Here is a 21,306-nt window from a genome sequence, read left to right as displayed (position 1 = left end):
CAGCGTTTGATAAATTCGAAAACCATCCATTAAAATTGGTGCTACCTCCCAGGTTTCCTGGAGGCACACAATATCATATTTATTTATTTCATTTTCCCACTCTTTTTCATCCCTCTTATGACTGAACCCTGCTATATTCCAGGTAGTTTGCTTAATTTTCTTCAATCCCTCCTTTCCCTCCTCAGCTGCCCTATCTTTTCTCTCATTCCTTCTTATCGTACCCTGGCCCGAGAGTCAATCACATTCATTTAAACCCTCTACTGGGCAATTCTATTGTTAGTAATAACTTTGTCAGGTCCTCTCGGGGGTATAACTCCCGCTAGTGGTGAATCATATTATCCATTGCTCATGCCTGGGAACTGCAGACAACATGGGGTTTGTAAAGAATAACCTAGAGGTCGGGCATACATCTGTGTTCCTTTTGGATCCTAACCGGGCCATATATTTACTCACCAGCTGGACCAGATACTCATTGGGCTCAATAGCCTTCCATGTCCACTGAATCCCACCATTTCTGGTATACTTAATAGGACAAGCAATTTTATCGAAAGGTACTTGGTTCAGCCTAAGAGTTAAACTGAGGATTAATGGGTTATGATCACTGAGGAAGCAGCTTTGGATATGAAAATTACATATCATACAAACCCAGGATTTAGATAGTACATTGAAATCAATTAGTGAACCCTTGCCTCTTCCTGTAAATATTACCTGCTGTGAAACTTCAAATGTCTCCAGGTCATGGCTAAACATAGGATCATATACACTCAGCAGACTGTTCAGCTTTTTTCCACAAGGATTATGTGTAAATTGCAAAAGATTAGAATGGCCATCAACAAAGATGCCACAAACATTATCATCAGTAATAGGACAAAGGCTAAAATCCTATGTTAATACTGAGGTCCCCTTCTCTAGCTCATAAGCCAGAGAATCAATAATTTGAGTGTCTGCACTAGCTTAAATCACATAAGTATGAAATTTGCTACAGCTACACATAGTTTGTATAAAATGATCCAATGAGGTAAGAGCAAATAGATACAATTTTGAGCTCATGAGTTTTGCAGGGTCCTCCACAGCTTCTCAAAGAATCCTTCAAACTTACATTTATCTGGAATTAACATCTACAAGATAGATACATTGGAGCTGCCTGTACTCTGCAGGCGCTTTCTTGGATTCATTACTGTTGGACCTGTCAGCCTTAGGGTGGTCTTCCCCCTACCTTTTTGCCCCTTTTGCCTCCCATTTTTACCTTACCTTTTGTTGGATTTAGGACTCTGGGCACCTCACCACTGCTAAACAGTGCTGAGGTGCAGGTGCTCTTCCCTAAAACCTTGTGAGACTGGCATATCTGCCACAAGCCACTGCTACCGCAGTAAGGCTTAATCCTCCATAGGCTAACATTGGGAACTTCCCCTTCTGGGATAACTTCTGACAGGGACCTAATAAGTCTATCATGTTTGGTCTTGTTGGACTCGGGGCGGGGAACCCTTTCAAATGGTATATAGGGTTTGGGCATTACTACGCTAGGGATCCCACTTTTATAAAGTAGGCCTTTTCCTGCCTACACTTAGATTAGGCTCTGCAGACTCCCCTCTCCCCTCTGCATACTGATAGCCTGCCTGGGTTGGGAGGTGGGAGTGGTGATTCACACCTTCTTCCCTGGGATGAGCTGTGATGGGCTGCCCACTGTAGCCTTAACAGCCTGTCTCTCGTCACTGTGACACCTAGATCAAGGAAGGCAGGGAACATACCAGAACTCCCTGGACTCTTCCAGAAGCCCCTGCCCCCAGACCCTTCCAGAGACTTCTACCACTTTCTAGCCCTTAGACTGAAAGATATATAAGGGAGGGTCCTGGCCTCACTTCTTTGTGACACTGCTGGACCTGGAATAATCCCTGCTGGAGTGAGGACTGCTGCGCAAGAGGATTGCCACTGGGAAGGAGGCTGACTGCTCCAAGAAACTGCTGCCCCACAACCTGCTGAGCTGCCCTACTGTCTGCTGATCCTGCCCTGCATGGGAGACTGCAACATCACTACCAGAGTGTCTCCACAACATCCCAAAGGAACTACTTTTCTTTGAACCACATTTTGAAGAGTCTTTAACCTTTTAAAGATTGCCTTTTTGGGACTGCACCCTTTTTAAGCTAAAGGAAACTACCTGTCCTTGGACCACAGCGTTTTAAAGACTGCCCTTTGAAACAGCAACAACACTCTCAAGATTTGCCCTGCAACGCTGTGCCTGCCCTCAGCACTGCTTGCCCCATGATCCTCCCGAGGGCTCTGTGATTGCCTCTGCTTCTGGCGCAAGCCAACTGAAACTGGCCCTGAGGTCACCGCCACTGGGACCGGAGCGCGCTGTGTAGCGCTGAGAAGCGAAGCGCTGTCTGGCAGGAGGCTCCGTCGTTGCCCCGGACTTGGAGGCACTGTTAAGCGCTTTGCTAAAGGAGCGCTGTGTGGCCGTGACCCCCACCCATGCAGCGCCTGCTGAGCCGGAGGCCCCAGGGGGAGAGGAGCCTCGCACCACCACCCCAGGTAACGCCTCAGTGCAACCAGGCTGCTGCGAGGGGGCGGGGTGCAGGTTGGCCGGGTACCTGGAGTGTGAGCTTTGTGCTTGGTTGGGAACCGTCCTTCACTGACCGGCCTACGGGGGCATAATTACTTGGTAATTGACACTGGGGCATTTTTTTAGCATTACCAGCAGCGCCTGGGCAGCCGCACTTCCTGCGCTGGGAGCATCATTTCTATGAGAGGCACACTTATTACGCTACAAGGGAACTTTGGCCTCAGAACCGTCCCACAGTGAATTTTGACCATAAGAACCTACCTCAAGTGAACTTTTGCCATCTAAGGACACTGTGAGAAAGACATTACCAGCAGGAGCCCTTGGCACACATGAGCTTTTGGTGATTTGATCAGGCCTGGGAACTGGATTCATTCTTATTGATTATTGATCTTGCTTGGAAACTAGAATCCTTTTTATTATTGATCAGGCCTGGGAACTGGATTCATTCTTATTGATTATTGATCTTGCTTGGAAACTGGAATCCTTTCTATTATTGATCTTGCCTGGAGCTGGATTTACCTGCTTTTGGTTCTCGCATAATGTTTAGATAAATAAAGTCTTATTCTTATACAAAACTGGTGTGGTGTTCCTTTTGTGAGTGTTTTTACTGTGTCATCGCCGTTGTGTGTTGCACAAATACTTTACACATTGCCTCTGAAGTTACGCCTTTGCTGCTCTGCGCCAAGCTACCAGGTCGGAAGCGCTGGTTCCTACTTGGACTAGGGTGCATACCCCTGCCAACTAGAGACCCCGGTTCTAACAATTACCAATTAGAACATTCTGCAATTATTACATCAAAATAAACATTTGTTCTCATGATAAAGTTAGAAACAGAACACCATGGTCGACAGCATTGAAATTCAGCTTGCCTATAAATAAAAGATCAGGTGTCATTAAGGAAAATGGCATTCATCATTAGCCCTTTTAAACACAGACCTACATTAGTTATGGCTAAGTGTGAATTATACACAGTTGATAAAATGTGCGTGTTTCCATGTTAATGTTGACATAATGCAAAAACATTAAGACCCTGTTTATGATTTCGGTCGGAGTTGCCTTCAACCAACATCATCCCGGATTCGGTACAGACTGACCTCCTGTCCGAGCTCAGTATTACAATACGACCACACATGGTTCAGTTGCATACTCCTATTTCTCTATGGGAGCTTGCGCTGCGGCCACAAAGCTTCCATAGAGCAATAGAAGATTCTGTTAATCCTTGCACCACGTGGCATGCACCTCAAGGTCCCTGCACCACATCTCAGGCATAAAAATAGGTGCCCCCGGGCACCCCAACTGGAGGCCGCAGGGAAAAGGGGGCCTTCTGACAGGCTTTTCATTTCAGAAACCCTGGCATGAAAAGCCTGTCCGAAACCAACATCGTAATCTCGAAGGTGTAAATGCCTTCATTGAGGGATTAAGTTGCAGCCTTCGACTGGCCAACGGCCTTCTTGAGCCTGAGAGAATCCAGCCGTAATGACCAGTCGGTTTGACTTCCGACCGCCTACAATTAAATTAGGCTGTCAGAATGCAAACCGGAGATTTCGGTCACAAAGCCTCGCTGGTCGTAGGCTTTCTGACCGATATCAAAATCGGCCCCTCAATATGTTAAAACGTTTTCACAGTTAAAAAGTGGAGAAGCAAGCCCTGAATCAACTAGCCACCCTTGAAACACCAGAAACACATAACTATAACCCCATGAATTAGAGAGCTCTTCAGATCATTTGTAGGGGTTTGGTAAACGATTGACAAAAGAGAAGCTTCCAGCAGATCATAGTTTGTGATATCAAGAAAAATTCAAGCTACACATTTTTAGGGGAAAACGAATTTCCAGGTATTCATGTCCACATCTACAAATTCAGTAAAATTACTCTTTTTAAATACATAGATGTGGCTACAGCTCTATGTCATCTCTCTGATACCCTAACTGATTCTCCTGTGCTCTGCCTTTGACAGGGCAGTAGTGGAAGCCTGTGGGGCCTCCAGTAAAGGTCTACAGTGCTGCAGCCTGCTTATCTGGTAATGGTCTATTTTATTGTAGCCTAACAACTGTTCCTGAATTGAAGGATACCTCACTTACCTGCTCCATTTTGATGAGGAAGCAGTCAATGTAGTCCCGAGGATTGCTGAGATCCAGAGTCCCTTGGTGAGTTTTTACTGCCTTTTCAGCGAAGGCCTTAAGATCTAGTAGGTGTTTAAATATTTTGTGATGAGGTCCTGGTAGAAAATCCATCACACGTGGATATGTGTCATACATCTAGGCAAAAGGTATATATAGTAAAAGACATGTTATACATTTTCTTTTTCTACATTTTTGATTTCATATTTTTATACAGTACCATAAACCGCCAATGTGCTTGTTAGGATTTGGGTCTCTATTTGGCAGGTTTGCACGCTGTTCAAGTAGGGGCCACAATCCTAGTCAGTGTAAACTAGACACAAATAAAAGATGACCTGTGCTCACCCTCAGGTAGCTTGGCCTAGAGCAGTCAGGATTATCTAAAGAGGCAATGTGTAAAGTATTTTTGCAACACACATACAGTAGAACAATGAAGAAAAATACAAAAATACTCCAAGCAGGTTTATTAAAATAAAGAATATTTTTTATGAGAAAATCATAACCAAAACGTCAAAAATGCAATAAGTACAACCAGAGTTAAATGAGCCTCTATGGTTGTCTGAGTGTGCGGGTGGGTAAGAGGATGTGTGACTGCCTGTATAGATGAGAGAGTGGGTGAGTGTTAGACTTGGCATCTTTGGCGTGGTTTCCCATGACTTTTTGATTCTACCTCCTGTATTTTTGATGCTGTGCTGTGATTCGTTTTTGCTGGATTAGATGCTTTGGACTCTTTGCCCTGATGATCAGTTTCAAAGTGCAAATGCTCCTTGAGTATATTGTTGTTACAATTTATTCTCCCTGATTGGCATATTTCATTTACTAGTAAGTCCTTAGTAAAGTGCACTGGGTGTGCCAGGGCCTGTAAATCAAATGCTACTAGTGGGTCTGTATCACCGATGGTGACACCCACATGAATAGCCCTGAAAAGGTTTCTCAGACCTTCCACCACAGTTTCTGTGCACCGTTTGTTTACTGCCATGTCGACTTGGCAAGTGCACCCACTTGCCAGGCCCTAACCTTCCCTTTTCTTACATATAAAACACCCCTATAGTAGGCCCTGGGTATCCACATGGGCAGTGTGCAGAGCATGTGAAAGATAGGACATGTACTTGTGTGTGTGACATGTCCTGATAGTAAAATACTGCCAATTTCATTTTTCACTATTGAAAGGCTGTCTTGCCCCATATGATAGAATGGTAAATACTGTGTAACATCTTACAAGTAAAACTTTCCATTGGGACAAGATAGAGGAATAGAGTTTAGGCTCTCTGGACTCAGAATTTAATAACCCATCTTTTAGATAAGATGTTTTTTAAATTGTGAGTTTGAAAATTCCACTTTTAGGAAGTAGGCATTCTCTACTTTAACCATTTTCTGTGCCTCTGCCTGTTTGTGTATTGACTGTCTGGTTTTTGGAGTGACAGGGGATATGGATGTCCATTCACTGTATACAGCCAGCTGGTGTGGGGGTTGAGGTGTGCCTGGCCCTTCCTGGATGACTTAGAGCTCAGCTGAATGGGACTAGTGGGAGGAGATTTCTGTGCACCTGAATAAGGCCTGTCTCCATTGCACAATGTTGTCTCCGCCCCCTGCGTCATACTGCATCATTGAGAACAAAACTGGTTTTGACTGGGCACAGAGACCCTTGCACAAAGAGAACAAAGACATTGTGGGATATACGTATTACACCTGAAATCCCAGAACTTTAGATCACTTCTGGACTCAAGAGGAACCTTTGCCAAAGAGAAGAGCTGGAGAGCTGTGAGGAGGAGTACAGTCCCTTTGCTGTGTGCTGAGCGGGGTTGGCCTGCAGATGCTGTTTCTGCCAATGGGAGGACAAAGACTGGAACTTTGCTTTGAACCTGCTAGAAGACAAACTCCAAGGGCCTGTGTGTGCTGGCCTCCTGTTCTGAAGTCTCAGGGACACAACGACTTTACCCCCAGCTCCCCTGAACTCTGTTTCTCAGAGTTCTGACCTGCCAGGAGGTGCCTGTTCCAGTTCTGGGCCTCTGGAGGTTGTTCCTGCTGTTGGGAGCTGGAACAAACCTAAAGAACTGATGAAATTGAAGCAACGCTCTTCTTGCAGCTGTTTTTCCGATGCAGCAGAATGTCCATGCATCGCTGCGCCGCTGCCAAACTGATTCTGCGCCTGTCGGCCCTGTGAGAACCGACTCATCAAATGATTGCGGTTGAAGAAACTGACGCAGACCCGCTTGACGCAGCTGAATTGATCACCTCCGCATCCCGGATTTCTTCATATCGCACCTGTGCAGCAAGTTTTCCCGACGCATCACCCGCGGACCAGACCCATCTTGGAGTTGACGCATCACTTCTCCCTACAGACTGGATTTAACACATCACTTCTCCTGCTTGCAGCATAACTGATGCATCGCCTCCCCGGGGTCCCAGGAATTGACGCATCTCTTTGTTTCTCGATGATTCCCATCTCTGCAGCTGTTTGGCCTTGTGCATTTTAATGCATCTACAGGTATTTTGTGAGAAATCACGCGTCCATAGTTTTCTATGGACCCAGTTGCTTGACACCTTTTTAAAGTCATATTCTTATTACATGTATGTTTCATTTTTGTCAGTTTAGTCCTGTTGAGTTTAGATAAAGATACTTTGTTTTTCTAAACTGGCGTGGTGTCCATTTGTGGTGTTATCACTGTATTACTGTGTGTTTTGAGTACAAATTCTTTACACATGCCCTTTGGGATGTCTGTCTGCTCGCACCAAGCTACCAAGGGGTGAGCAGGGGTTATCTAAAGTGTGTATCCCCCTTACCCTTACTAGAAGCAATGATCCATTTTTGGACAAAGATACCTACCTCTGCCAACTAGAGACCCCCATTTCTAACAGTGAGTCATTGCCTGTATGGGTTAGTGAGTTAGCTACTTGGACACCAACTGGCATTCAAACAATCAGTCACTCAGCTATACATTCACACACTTATACAGTCAGTCACGCAGCCACTGAATCATCCATACAGATACTCATACACCTACTTGTTTACCAATACACTATGGTATATATATTTAACATAGATAAACCTTTTTTAAACACTCACAGTCACTGGATGATGTCATCAGTGATGTCATTTGAGATGTCATCAATAATGTCATTTGAGATGTCACGAGAGATGTCACTGACCAGGTCATGAGGGATGTAATATGTAAGGTTATAAAAAGTGCATTGTGGGGGCGCAAGTCATAGTTAGGTCAACTAACTATAATGGCCGAATTTCTCTGGTTTTGTACGAGTGAAATGTCCAATTAACTATGACGTCCTTGAAAGATATGGTATGTTATCAATTGATACAGGTACTACTTGCTCCAATGTTAGACTTGTGGAGGTTCCTAACCTACCCCTCTCTGGAAAATAAGTCCAAGATTTTAGCATTTCAAAAAATATGTGACTAATAAGTTGTCAGCTAATGTCCTAAAGTAGACTGGTTCAATCATAAATGACTATGAATTCATAATCAATTATACCAGTCTATGTAACTTTTGTGCAAAATCAATTGTGTTATTTACTACACACAGAGTGTGGGACTTTTGAGGAAAAGAAACTGTATAGAACCAGTGCAGATCATTGTAAAACTGAATTCAGTGTATTCTCACACTCCACAATACCAGCTTCCTCATGAAGCTGATGAGGAGATTTTACCTGTTATTGATCAAACTATTACACAGTGTATTCTAAAAAAGTTCTAGGAGCCAATATAATTCTCCAAATATAGGAATAATAAAAACTAGTGGAAATGGAGAATAGTAAAGCACCTGCACAAAATTAATGATCTAGTGATTCCTTGTCCTGTGGTTCCAAATCCTGCAGTAATATTGTTTCTGGATCCTGCAGAAGCCAAGTGGTTTAGTGTTGCTATCTAGCATTTCTTAATTCCTCTTCATCAGGATAGTCAGTATCTGTGTTCAGATTCTGAAACAGAATCCTTGTTTGCTGTAGAAACCCACAAGGGTATACATAAAGTCCTTCAATCTTCTCCCTAATACTGAAAAAGGATTCGAAAAGTGTATATTTGCCTTGTGCCTCAGTGCAGGTCCAATATATTGATGGGCTGGTGGGTGCAGCAAAAATGAAAGCGGGTTGTAGACTTGACACAATTGCTTTGTTGAATCATTTGGCTGAAAATGGGCATAAAGCATCTCCTGTGAAAGTACATTACGGTCAGGAGGAAGTGAGTTATTTGGGACACTAAATTGAGAAGCGAGTACACAAGTGTCCAAAGAAAATATCTCTGGAATTATGAAAGTGAAACTACCAACAACACAGAGAGAAGTGAGAATGTATCTAGGGATGGTTGGCCTCTGTCAACAGTAGATTCCAAACTTTTCCCTACCTTCAAATAATTTAAAGAGGATGACTCACAATGATGTACGGGATTGGTCCCTTGAGGCAATGAATGCATGCTAGCATTATGAGAGTTCAGCCAGTTGTGTAGTGCCCCTGCTCTTGGAAGGCCAAATTACAAGGAATATTTGTATTTATTTTGTCATTAAGGAGAAGGATGTGTAATTTTAGTCCTCACATAGAAACAAGGGTGTGGAGGTGGCAAGCAGACCAACCCATATGTTACTGCTACTCTAGAGGCAGTAGCCCCTGTGCTCCCTGGGTGTATGAAGGGCATTACATAGACTTCTTTGGCAATTGTTCAAAGTGAGATGATTGTGATGGGACACACACACACTTATTGGTGTGGTTCCACATTCAGTTGAGTCGTTGCTGGCTCATGCATGTACTCAGCATCAAACAAACGGTTAATTACCTAAGTGTGAGCTGATTATTCTGGTGGTAGAGAACATTTCAATTAAACACTGCATTGCCCTAAATCCTGCACACTTCTGCAATTTCCAAAGAAATAACTTTATGATCCAATAGATAAAAGTGACCATAATTGTATTGATGTGACAGAATTGTGCACCTAACCAAAACAAGATATTCAGGATGTTCAACTAGAATTTGCTGTTTTTATTTGATCTGTGGATAGTTCTTGTCCAAGAGACCAGTATGGAACTCTTCACACAGCATATGCAGTTAGCACAATAACATATTAGGGAAGTATAATATATGTGTAATGTAACTTCAGCACTAGTAGCAAAATGTAACGCAATAAAAAGAGCATATATCTATAATCTATAACAAATAGCTAATACGGTTTTGACTTTGGCTAATTGTGGTCGCAAATGGCTGCCTTATTATTAATAGGCCAAGAATTTGGGATTTGCAACTTCCAAAAGAGATTTCTGTTGTTGAACGTGCTGCACACAAGAGTGGAGATGACACAGTTTCAGTGGGAAATCATTTTGCAGAGGAGGTTGCGAAGTACTGTGTTCTTCCGTTTGGTACATTAGGAACACATGAAAAATACAAATGTGTAATGGAAAATGTCAATAGTTTCTTGTCAATGTCAGCACAATTACTTGAGGATTGAGGGAACTGCAAAATGGAGTGCAGGAGGATAAAAAGAAAAGATAAGAGAAAGCAGGAAGTTCAAAGGGCAATAAAGCGGTTTGGATGTCAAGTGATAAGAGAGTCACACTGCCTGATTCCATGTTGTTGCTGATGGCAAGATACTTTCATGGGACTACAACTATGGATCGTGATGGTCTATTGTCAATCTTTAAAAAATATTGTTTCAAGAAAATTACAGAGATACTCTGTCAGAGATGTGCCACTGGTAAAAGGATAAACATTAGTAGGAAGACAAATGGACTATGAGTCACATAGTAAAATCAAAAGGTCATTTCACAAGATTACAAATCGATTTTATATTGGTGCCCCCTTGTAACAATCTAAGATATATTTTGGTAAATTTCTGTCTTTCTTCTAATTGAATAGAGGCTAACTCAAGCTGCAGATGAGATTCACTAACTGTAGCCAAGCTTTTATTAAGGTAAATTGATTCCTAGATTTGATTTACCAACTTCTTTAGAGTGAGCTAGAGCAACTAATGTTAACTATTAAGTCATGAGAGTCCTTTGTACGGCACTGTAGGTGGAACAGAATTTCCATTGTGGATATTATACAGAAGCATTAGGAAATGTAGATAGGGTCAATGGTAACTTGAAAGCAAAGTTGACTAAAGTGTGTCGACAGCATTAAAATGGTCAAATGTCCTTTCCTTAGTTAAGTTGAGTCTGTGGAGCGCCCCCAAAATTAAAACAGGCTTTTTTAACTCAAAAGTCCTAATGGAGCAGGCTATGAAGCTTTCCTGTATTCCTTTAGCTGTACTTATGAATAATACTGATGATCTGGTTCTGGATTACTGCAAAGTTTTGGATGATCTCTCACCAGGTGAATTTGGCTACACCTTCAACAAGTGAAAAATTCATCAATGACCTAAAGAATGCACATTACATTGTGGTGAGAAAACATGGTAAAAAAAACTTTCTTTATAGGCTCACTGGAAAGGCCCTTAACAAGTGACCTTGGTGAGGAATATTGTTGCAATGTGTGAGGGTTTTCCAGTTTGGATCCACACATTTTACAGAAAGAGATTGAAGACTGCAGATGGAGAATTGTTGAAATACATCACTAATTCACAAAGGCAAACTTGAGTTTTCTACCTGGATTCAGAGGGCAGGGAACAAAGGTTCAAGAAGAACAAATACAACAACCACATAATAAAACTTAAAAAACTCAAACTCTGAAAACCCGAAAAGCAACTCATGGTGTTCCAGTTGTATGTTGTGCCTGTTGTAAAACAAAGGACGATGAAAATGAAGCAAGTGGAACAATTTGAGTAAAGATGGAAGATTGGTGCTATCTGATTGGCCTAAAGAAGTGCGAGAAGGAAAAAGAGTGTTGCACAGACTTGACAGTGTAAAGAAAAATGGAGAAAAAAAGTCAATTGAATTAGCAATAGATCTGAATGACAAAGATTCTGAAAAGCCATGAAATAGAATCATGTTATACCTTATGTATCCAGCAGAAGATAGTTTTGTGTTTCCATTGAACTGTGTGAAATTAATTGCTAATTCATATGCACTTATTTGCTGGTATCAACGTATTTTGAAAACTGAAATTAATTACACAACCTTTTTTTTAAACAATTCTTTATTGAGATATTTGAACATTATTAACAACCATCCCCTCAACCCCCCCCACCCTCCCATACAGGCATGTCACTCTATATATACATAGTCAGGTGTATCCATAGTATTATACATGTAACGTAATATTTCAATCATATTCATCACAGTTTCAAAGGTACACATTTTGATCAGGGACGTTCTATCCATCGTGTAAGGGGGTCCCAAATTTCTAATCCCTTCCTTTTCTTTTTCAGTCCCCTCCTACTATAGATAGCTATCTCTAGGCTGTATGTTGCTAGCAGTCGTGCCCGCCATTGTTGGAAGGTCGGTGGGTCGGGTTTAGCCAGGCCGATGCAAGACATATTCTGTAAACAGCCATTGAAACGAATAAGAGACCTTTCATTCCGTTCGGTCGGAGGTCCCCATCTGCTCCTAGAATTATTTCAACTGTTGAGATTTCTATTCTTGAATCAAAGATTTCTGATAGAAATGTAGAGATCTCCCGTCTAATAGGGCTAAGTGTACCGCATGTAGCGAACATGTGTATTATATCTGCTTCATGTAGCGTGCATCGTGGGCACTCCGTACCTTTGCCCGTGTTCCACTTGGCTATCTTATTAGGTGTATAATTCAATTGAAAGTATGTCTTGTAATACTGGGCTTGCAATTTGGTTGACATTAATAATGATTGGGAGAGTCAAATGCCCTCTGAATTGAGCCCTTAGTTGTGTCTAGCTTGTTCTGCCATTTTTGGGTATGTTTATCCAGATCATCAGGAAGTTCGGAAACTAAGTTAATATATATTTCCCCAATTTTAACTGTAGTGTTTTGGTTAACTGATTCAATTGTCTGGATTCTCTGGAATGTTGCTCTTCCGCCCCCCTTTTTCATAAAAAAATCTCTAATTTGTAAATATTTAAAGAAGTCTCGATGTTCTAAACCAAATTCACATTTTAAATCTTCAAATGATTTAAAGCCTGTTGGGGCATAAAAGGAGCCACATTGAGTGATTCCCAATCTGACCCATCTCTTCATACATGCGTCAGTGAAAATCTCTGGAAGGTTGTTATTTCTAAGGAGAGTCGTATAGTAGGAGACCCTTCCAATCCCAAGAAGTTTACGTACATGATTCCATGCGGTATAAATGCCGGTTAATGCTTGAAAACGAACTTTCTTGAAATGACAATCGTATGTCAATCACCACAGATGTTCTACCGCTTCAGTACCGAGAATAACGGAGTTAGGACCCCCCCCCCCCCTCCTCCAAGGTCCCTATTTGGGCCCAGTAGGCACGGCGAGGTCTCCTCTCTCTTTCGTGAGGGTGATATATCTATAGGTTCTTCATGACCATTTATATCCCCAAATGAAGCAAGAGAATATTTTGTCTATCTCTTTAAAGATCTGTGGGTCAAAATTTAAACATATAGTTCTAAAAAAGTATAGAAATTTGGGGAAAAATAACATTGTAATAACGTTACATCTCCCTATTATGGTTAGATGTAGATTATGCAATCTGCTAAGGCTTTTTTCCATTTGTTTCATGAGTGGGTCCATATCGATTTTTACCAGTTTAAATTAGAGGTGATGTTTACTCCCAAATACGTTGCGTTTTCCACTATCCTAACGTCATTATAGGTGCTTTTATTATTAATGATTATCTGGGTTTTATCTTGGTTTAGTTAATAGCCAGAGATCTCTCCAAAATGACTGGTTCCTCTTCCATTACTTTAACTGCTTCACTTGGATTGCTTGTAACAATTTCGATATCGTCCGCGTACGCTAGGGTCTTAGTGTCTCCATTTGGGGTTTTAATAGGTGTTATGGCCAAATTGGTTTCTAGTCTACAGATAAACATATCTATAAATATAGCGAATAATAGGGGGGAACATGGACACCCCTGCCTTGTCCCTCTGGTCACGTTGATGTTATCTGACATTTCCCCATTAATCATAACCACGGCTTCCGGGTTGACATATAGCATACGAACAGCATTTATAAATTGTTCCCCAATTCCACTTTTTGACATAGCCATCCATAAATATTGCCAGGAGACCCTATCAAAGGCCTTCTCTGCGTCTGATAATATAAGTGCCATAGGGTCTCCTGTAACTTCTGCTATGTCAAAGAGTGTAATTACCCTCCAAACATGGTCAATGGTAGATCTACCTGGGACGAATCCATGTTGTCGGGTTGAAATAATTTTATGTATGACTGGTGCTAGTCGGCTAGCTAACAATTTAGAGTAGAGTTTAGAATCACTGTTTATTAGTGTGATTGGGCGGTAGGCCACTAATTCTGTAGGGTCTTTATTTTTCTTTGGAAAAACCACAATTTTGGCACGAGCCCAAGACCCCGGTGGCCGCACTCCTTGGAGAACATGAGTCATTAGATCGGTTAGAAATTCCTTTCAATGGCTTGTGAAATTTAGCATAAACTTCTATGGGTATTCTATCTAACCCGGCTGCTTTTCCGGGGGATAGACTGTTTATTGATAGAAGAATTTCTACCCATTGGGGTATTTCTGCCAGGCTGTCTTGATCTGCTTGTGGGAGCTGATTCATTATAGCTAGATCTAGATATTTCTCAATTCTTTCCTGGTTTTTGCTAGTTTCTGTGTATAGGTCCTGATAGTAGTTCTGAAAAGCTTCCCTTATCTCTTTGGATTATTGCCTAATGCCATTATTAGGATCTTTGATCTCTTTAATCGTGTTAGCCATATTCTGTTGTCTCGTTCGGACTGCAAGATGATGTCCTACTTGTTCACTTAATTCGTATACTTTCTCCTTATTCAATGTGGCTTTGCATATTGCTTTTCCAGTGAAGATCCCTACTATTTTGTTCCTTGTTATGGCTACATCTTGTAAAGCCCCTTCAATATTCAGGCCCCCCTGGACTGCTCTTATAAGTCCTTCCTCAGCTGTTGCTAATTTCTCCTGCAATATTTTCATATTTTGTTTCGACTCCTGGTTGCTTTTAATCGAGAATCTGAGGGTTTCTCCCCTAATTTCTGCCTTAAGTGTATCCCAAACCACTTCCAATGGTGCGCTTCCCAAGTTGTCCTCTAGAAATTCTGGTATCCATTCATCCATAAGTTGACAGTACTTTACATTTACTAGTAGAGCCCTTTCGAATGTCCATCTATTGTGGTCCTGTTGTATCCCCTCGGTATCAATACTTAAGATTAGGGGATTGTGGTCTGACAGGACCCTGGGCAATCTATCTATAAGACACTTGGATATGATAGTATGGGAGGCAAGTACATAGTCTAGCCTAGCAAGCTTTGAATGTGGGTGAGAAAAGAGAGTAAAACCTGGATTATTGGGGTGTTTAGACTGCCAACAATCCGACATCCCGTGTGTATTACATAATTCCTGGAATGCTCTAAATACCCTTGATTTCCTCCCCTGGTAAACAAAATTGTGCCCCGGCGACGAGTCAGATGGTAGATTCAGGTTAAGATCGTCGCATACAATCATTGGGAGCGACCAGTGTACTAATTCATTAGAGATAAATTCCAGCAGGTCTGGATCGTCCGTAATGCACCCATATATAGACAAGATAGTTACTTTTTTCCCTGTGCCATACTGGCATTCGGTGATTGCCCATCGCCCTAACTTGTCGGCAGTTGATCTCATGAATTGAAGCCCCCCACCTCCTGCCAATATGGCCACCCCTTGTGTTTTAGTTGCCTGTGTTGTAGCTATGATCAATCTGTATCCGAGAGTTTTCAGGAGATGCAGTTGGGACCCCTCTACATGAGTCTCCTGGAGACATACAATATTAGCCCCCATTGCTCTGAGACCTATTGCGGTTCTCTGTCTTTTCTTCAGATCGTTGAGACCACAGATATTAATGGATAATATTCTTAACTTAGCCATTCATGATTTTTGGATCCTGACCCACTTTAACTTTGGTGCTTTACCCATTCTGATAGACATCCCCTATTTGAATGTCCCATCTGTTGTGTAGTTGTAGTTTTTGCCCTGACTATGGCTTCCATCCTTATTCCGTGCATGTTTGTTCGGCCCCCCGCCTCCCTCCACCTCCCTTGTGTGGCAATCAGGCTCAATCCTGAGCCTGTGTGACAGCGTCTGGATCATCCACTCTCCCTCCCCCCTCCGCGCCCCCTCACCCCATCCCCCCATCCTGTTTTCGACCCCTCCAGTGAGATTTAGAATAAAAAGAAAGAGTATCCCCTGAAGGAGAGAAAAAGAAAAAAAAAGGAGAAAGAAACCCCCTCGAAAATTAGATAAAATAACTCATCATACTCATCAAAAATATAGTTACTGATACAAAGTATAATGCCCTTAATTACCAACAATAATCTCATTCTGGTATTGCCTGTAACCTCTCTAACCTTTGATTGAGATTACTAGATCCTTTGATTTGTCCAGACCCTAATGTCACTCCTATTGTCCTCACAAAAGGATCACATTCCCTGAGCTATAGAGCTGGCCTAACTGGGTTTCTTCCCGCCTGCTAGAATTTCGTCAAGCAGCTTCTGGGCTTGTGTTTCTGAAGAAAAGTACAAAATCCGTCCTTGGTGAACATTTTTCAGTTTAGCAGGATTTTGTAGATAAGGTGCAGCCCTGGCTTTTTGAAAAGGGGTGATGAGTTGTCTAAGCCTCTATCTTCTTTCAACTATGGCGTGTGCAAAGTATGGCTTAGCAAAGTACGTAAAGTTTTCTCCTTTTCTTTTCATATTAGGTCTGGCCAGATCATAGACTGCCTGTCGGAGCAAGAAATTCCCAAAGTAGATTAAAATCACCCGTGGGTAGCCTTGTGTATTTGTTTGTCACTTTGGAATTGAAGGAGGGAATCTATACACCCGTTGCACTTCCTTATCTCAGTCCCAGTGTGCTAATTCCGGCAATGAATTTTTCAGGAGATTTATTGTGAGCCCCCCCGCATGTCGTTTCCCTTGATATTTTCTGGGATTCCGAGCCATCTTAGGTTGTTCCGCCGTTGCCTATTTTCGGCCTCCTCCAGTTTCCACATGACATCCTTTAGCGTATTGTCTTGGGAGGATGCTTGCTCTTTTAATGTATCCACTGTGGTCTCTATTTCCTCCGTGCGCCTCTTCGCCATGCCCAGTCTATCCGCAATTTCTGTACAGGTTTTACCAATTTTGCGCATGGTACCCTGAAGTTTTTTTGTGGCCATTCTGGCTTGTCGATTCTCGCTTTTGATGTAATCCTGAATGGTCTTTAATGATTGAAATATCATATCCAGGGAAGGCTCCGGGAGATCGTTGTGGTGTTTTCTTGGTTCTTCCTGACCCCCCTGATGAGTTTTGGGTGTTCTGTCTTCTGTGTTTGGACAACCGGAGCCCACAACCTGTGTGGCCGAGTAATCCCACCTCAGTTCATCTTCGTTGTCTGGCTCATCTATGTTTCTCCTGTTTTTGTTCTTCCCCCCTCTCTGGTCTGACCCTCTCTTAGTTCTCTTTTGTGTTCTCTTCTCTTCCTGTTGAATGCAGTTACTCGTGGAGGTGTTGTCATCTTCCATTTCTTCACTGTTGCTAGAGAGCTCAGACCCGGAGTCAGCTGAGTCCTCGTTCAGGGAGTAGAAATGTTCCATGGAGTCGGGGGATAGATACCCTGCATCGTGGGTCTTTTTTGGGGGGGGATTGCCCCTTCCATTTCCCTACCAGATTGTGTAGTTACACATAGTACCTTGCCATGGGTCTCTGGGGCTGCAGGGTTCCGCTCTGGTTCTCCTTTATCGGGGTTGCTGTGGACGTTGGTTTGAGGGTCAGTGAGGGGTACCTTGGGGCTTTCTATCATGGTCTTCTCATTGCATGACCTCCAAGAGGGCCTTCCTTCTGGCGTCTGTCCTGGGGAAAGGTAATCGGGGAGTATTTGGGAGTTCTCTGGGCACAAAGGCTCGTGGCTAACCCCTGAAGTCTCCGTGGCCCCAGGTTCCTATTACCCTCACGGGGGGAAAACAAACTTGTGATAGGTAATTGTTTTTTGTTCTCCCCTCCCCCCCCATCCGCTCTGCAATGTACCTTTAGGCTTGTTCTTTCCATTTTTTTTGGTGCTTTTGACTAGGTCCGTTGTTTCTCTCCTCTTCTCCCCTTTGGCTCCTTTCCCTGTACGATTATCCATAGGTTTAGGCTCTGGTCTGGCCTCCTGGATGCCCTTGTTGTCCTTGGGGTCGATCTCCCTACGAGAATCCGAGAATGTGTTTGCCCTTGTTCTGCCGCATCCTTAATTACATAACATTTAAAAATATATATATTTTTCTATTTTGGCACTTTGTCTAGTGATTTCGTTTTTGAAAGTTTTTATAGAAAGAGGATGGCTACTATCTGTACTCTCAATACATTCCTATGGGACATGCCTCTGAAGATACAATGTTTCACATACAGTGATGCTATAAGAGATAGAAGACTGAAACATAGAAATGTTTCTGTTGGGAATTTTACAGGAAATACTTATGTTAATTTGCTTACAGAAGGAGAGAACTGAAGCAAGTCTTATTAGAGTGAAACATGGGTTTGATCAAGTGCTTATGGATATATTTGATGTGTTGATCCCTCCTATTGGTGTTGCTGTGAATGATGTGAAAATTCAAATGTTTTCTACTTTAGTGGATCATTTGGCTGCAAATACTGTAGGTGCATTAATTAAAATTAATGAAAACTTGGTAGCCATTCATGCAATAGTTATGCAAAATAGGATTGCTTTGTATGTTTTACTTGTGAAAGAAGATGGTGTGTGCTGCATAGTAAAGGTCCAGCAATATTGTACACCTGTGCCCAATATTAGCATGTTAATTAATAAGTATATTAATAATTTAAATAACGTTTCTGATGAAGCTAAAACCTTGTGAGAGACTGGTTCATGGGAAATAATTGGTTCAGGGGCGGCCTTAGGCATGTGCAAGCTGTGCACCTGAACAGGGTTGCCAAACTCCAGGGGCCGCCACGCCAATATATATCCTTAATATAATAATCCTCTGAGGAAGGATACATATTTGCGTGGCGGTCCCAGGCAGGGATTTGGCGGCCTCCGGCTCTGTTCCACTTCCAAACACCCTGACCCCCCCCCCTCTTCACTGGCCTACACGCCTGCGTTCCTCCTGGTTCCCGATTGGCGCCCGGACCCCCTCTTCCGGGGGGGAACATCCTTTACCACGAAACTTTTACAATGTGGTACCATTACCACGCAACTTTTACAACGCAATTTGTTACAACGAATTGCGCTGGGGGCGCTCTAGGATAGGGAATGGTTTAATTTACTATCCAACACCTTCCCTACTATCCACGGGGACTGGAGTTGGAATAGTAAATTAAACTATTCACTATCCAGCGCCCCCCAACGCAAGTCGTTGTAACGAGTTGCGTTGTAAAACCTGTGTTGTAACGGTACGCGTGGTAATACCACGCGTTGTACCGTCATACATCCCTTCCGGGGCCCCGACCTACGCTCCCTGCCCAGGGCCGCCATGAGCCTAGAGCCTCCCCTGATTGGTTCATGGCTCAGTACGATTCCAAAGGGAACTGCAAGGACTGGTAAATGGTTTGGTGATGTGGGTGGCAGATTATTAAAAAGGATACTAACCACCACTGCGATTATAAAAACAAGACAATGACTAGAAAATGAAAGAGGGCAGATATTGCAATTGATTACATTAAATCTTTTTTTTTTTTTTCCTCATTTGCCTGTACCTCGTGACCAGAAACTATATAGCCAACCACCTATTTGTGCGACCAAGAATGGAGCGCACACTCCACCACCATAACCTTGTACATCAGCCTGGCGGGAGACTAGATCTGGGTTTACTGAGGCATTGATGGCGAGTGGCAAACTGTCAAACCCATCCCAGACTCCGTCAAGGTAGAAGCTACCGCCAGGCCCAGCTCATATCTAACGGAACCACCACAATGGAGCCTGGAGTTTGGAGGCATAATCATAGGACCCGGGGGGAAAAAAACAAACAAACGGTGTTAGACATACAACCACTAACTCCAAGAAATCAAAAGATTCCAAAAGGTGAGCTTATTACTGCTGCATGATCTGGCCAGATCGACTTTTGATGTTTCAAATAGGGATGATAACCAACTGGCATGTGTTGGCGCCTTGGAGTCGACCCAAAATTTACATATCTGTCGCCGCGCGAGTAAAATTGCATAAAATAACAACTGCCTTGCTGGGCCAGTAACATTATCACCCATCCCAGAGATTACAAGTGTTAGTGTGCAAGGTAAGGTTACTTTGAGTATCGAGCCCAATGTAAACAGGACTTCTACCCAGAACGCCTTGATTGGAGGACATTCCATAAACATGTGAACATCTGATGCGCCCTGGAGACTACACTTGTTGCAGCATTTTCCGGATTGAAACTTCGCAAGCCTTTGTGGTGACCAATAGGCTCGATGAACCGAGAACAAATGATTCCGCCTCAACCAAGCAGGCTTGACAGTTTTATAAAGAAGAGCGAATGATCTTATCCACCATTCCTACCCTTGAGGATCCATGTCCACGGCCCACAGTTCATCTGGGAAGTCAAAGTCTCCATCCACTTCCTCCAAGATTACCCAATACCAGCGCGCTACCTCTTTACCCCCCGGAGGTTTCTCCACAAGCTGTTGTTCTAGCACACTACGCCTCCCCACTAGGGTATTCTTTTGAAGGAGCTCTCTAGACCAGCTTACAAGTTGTATGTATTTAAACCTAGATAATCTTGGGCCGACCCTTTCATACAATTTATCCCACTGTATTAGTGCCCCGCCTGCCATCAAGTCGCCCCATCTCAGTATCCACCCCTCTCTTAGGGGTATCGATAGGTTGTCACCCAAGCACGGGGGGAGCCCCGGAGACCCCCAGATTGAAGCCAGATTTTAATAGTAGGCCAGCCCTGCAATCCTCCTAATCCTTGTCCAGGCTCTGGCCAGAGACTGCAAGACCTTCAGCCTCACCTTTTTGAAGAACTTCTGTTCCCCGAATTTAAATAGAAAACCGTCCATTGGCAAGCCCGTTCCAGTTAACATGGCCTTAAACATTCTCCCTGCTGATGAATCTGTTGGAGTTTTCAGTAGCATTCTGGACAATGACAACTGAAAGGCCCAAGCATAATATTGTATGTCTGGAAGAGAGAGCCCGCCCTTTTCCCTCCTCCTCCTCAGTTTCTTCCAGGCTATCCTGGTGGACTTGTAGTTCCAAATAAATGAGTTGATCTCCTGTTGACACTTCATAATTTGCTTTGGCTCAAAGGCTAGAGGAATGCTGTTAAAAATATATGTGAGCTTAGGTAAAATTGACATTTTTATTGGACTCACTCTCCCATAGATAGTCAGAGGGAGAAAGGTCCATGCCTTTAAAAGTGCCCGACATTCTCGGGAAACCCGATCCAGATTGACTTGTGGTATATTCCCAACCTCCTGGGTGATCTTAATTCCCAAATAGCGCATTGAGGAGGTTATGTCCAATCGTGTGTTGTTGATATTCCACACCATTATTTCAGTTTTCCCTGCATTTATCTCATACCCCGAAATCTGCCCGAATTCTTCTGCTCTCCTGATTACTGTCGGGAAGGCCTGAACGGAGTCTGACGTATAGATAAGAATA

At 42.9% G+C, this 21,306-nt stretch overlaps 1 protein-coding gene across 1 annotated transcript in view; it reads right to left on the bottom strand.

Annotated features, from left to right (window-relative positions):
* Positions 1 to 21,306, bottom strand: part of LOC144781937 (cytochrome P450 2G1-like) — a 362,329-nt gene that overhangs the window by 146,276 nt on the left and 194,747 nt on the right. Inside the window, exon 5 of the mRNA XM_078661023.1 lies at positions 4,641 to 4,817. Coding sequence (XP_078517149.1) covers positions 4,641 to 4,817 — 177 coding nt within the window. The remainder of the gene's footprint in view (positions 1 to 4,640; positions 4,818 to 21,306) is intronic.

This window comes from Lissotriton helveticus, chromosome 9 (genome assembly GCF_964261635.1).
Source record: "Lissotriton helveticus chromosome 9, aLisHel1.1, whole genome shotgun sequence".
Taxonomy (NCBI): Eukaryota; Metazoa; Chordata; class Amphibia; order Caudata; family Salamandridae; genus Lissotriton; species Lissotriton helveticus.
The sequence above is the reverse complement of the archived record's forward strand: the minus strand, read 5'-3'. Positions and strand labels throughout refer to the sequence as shown.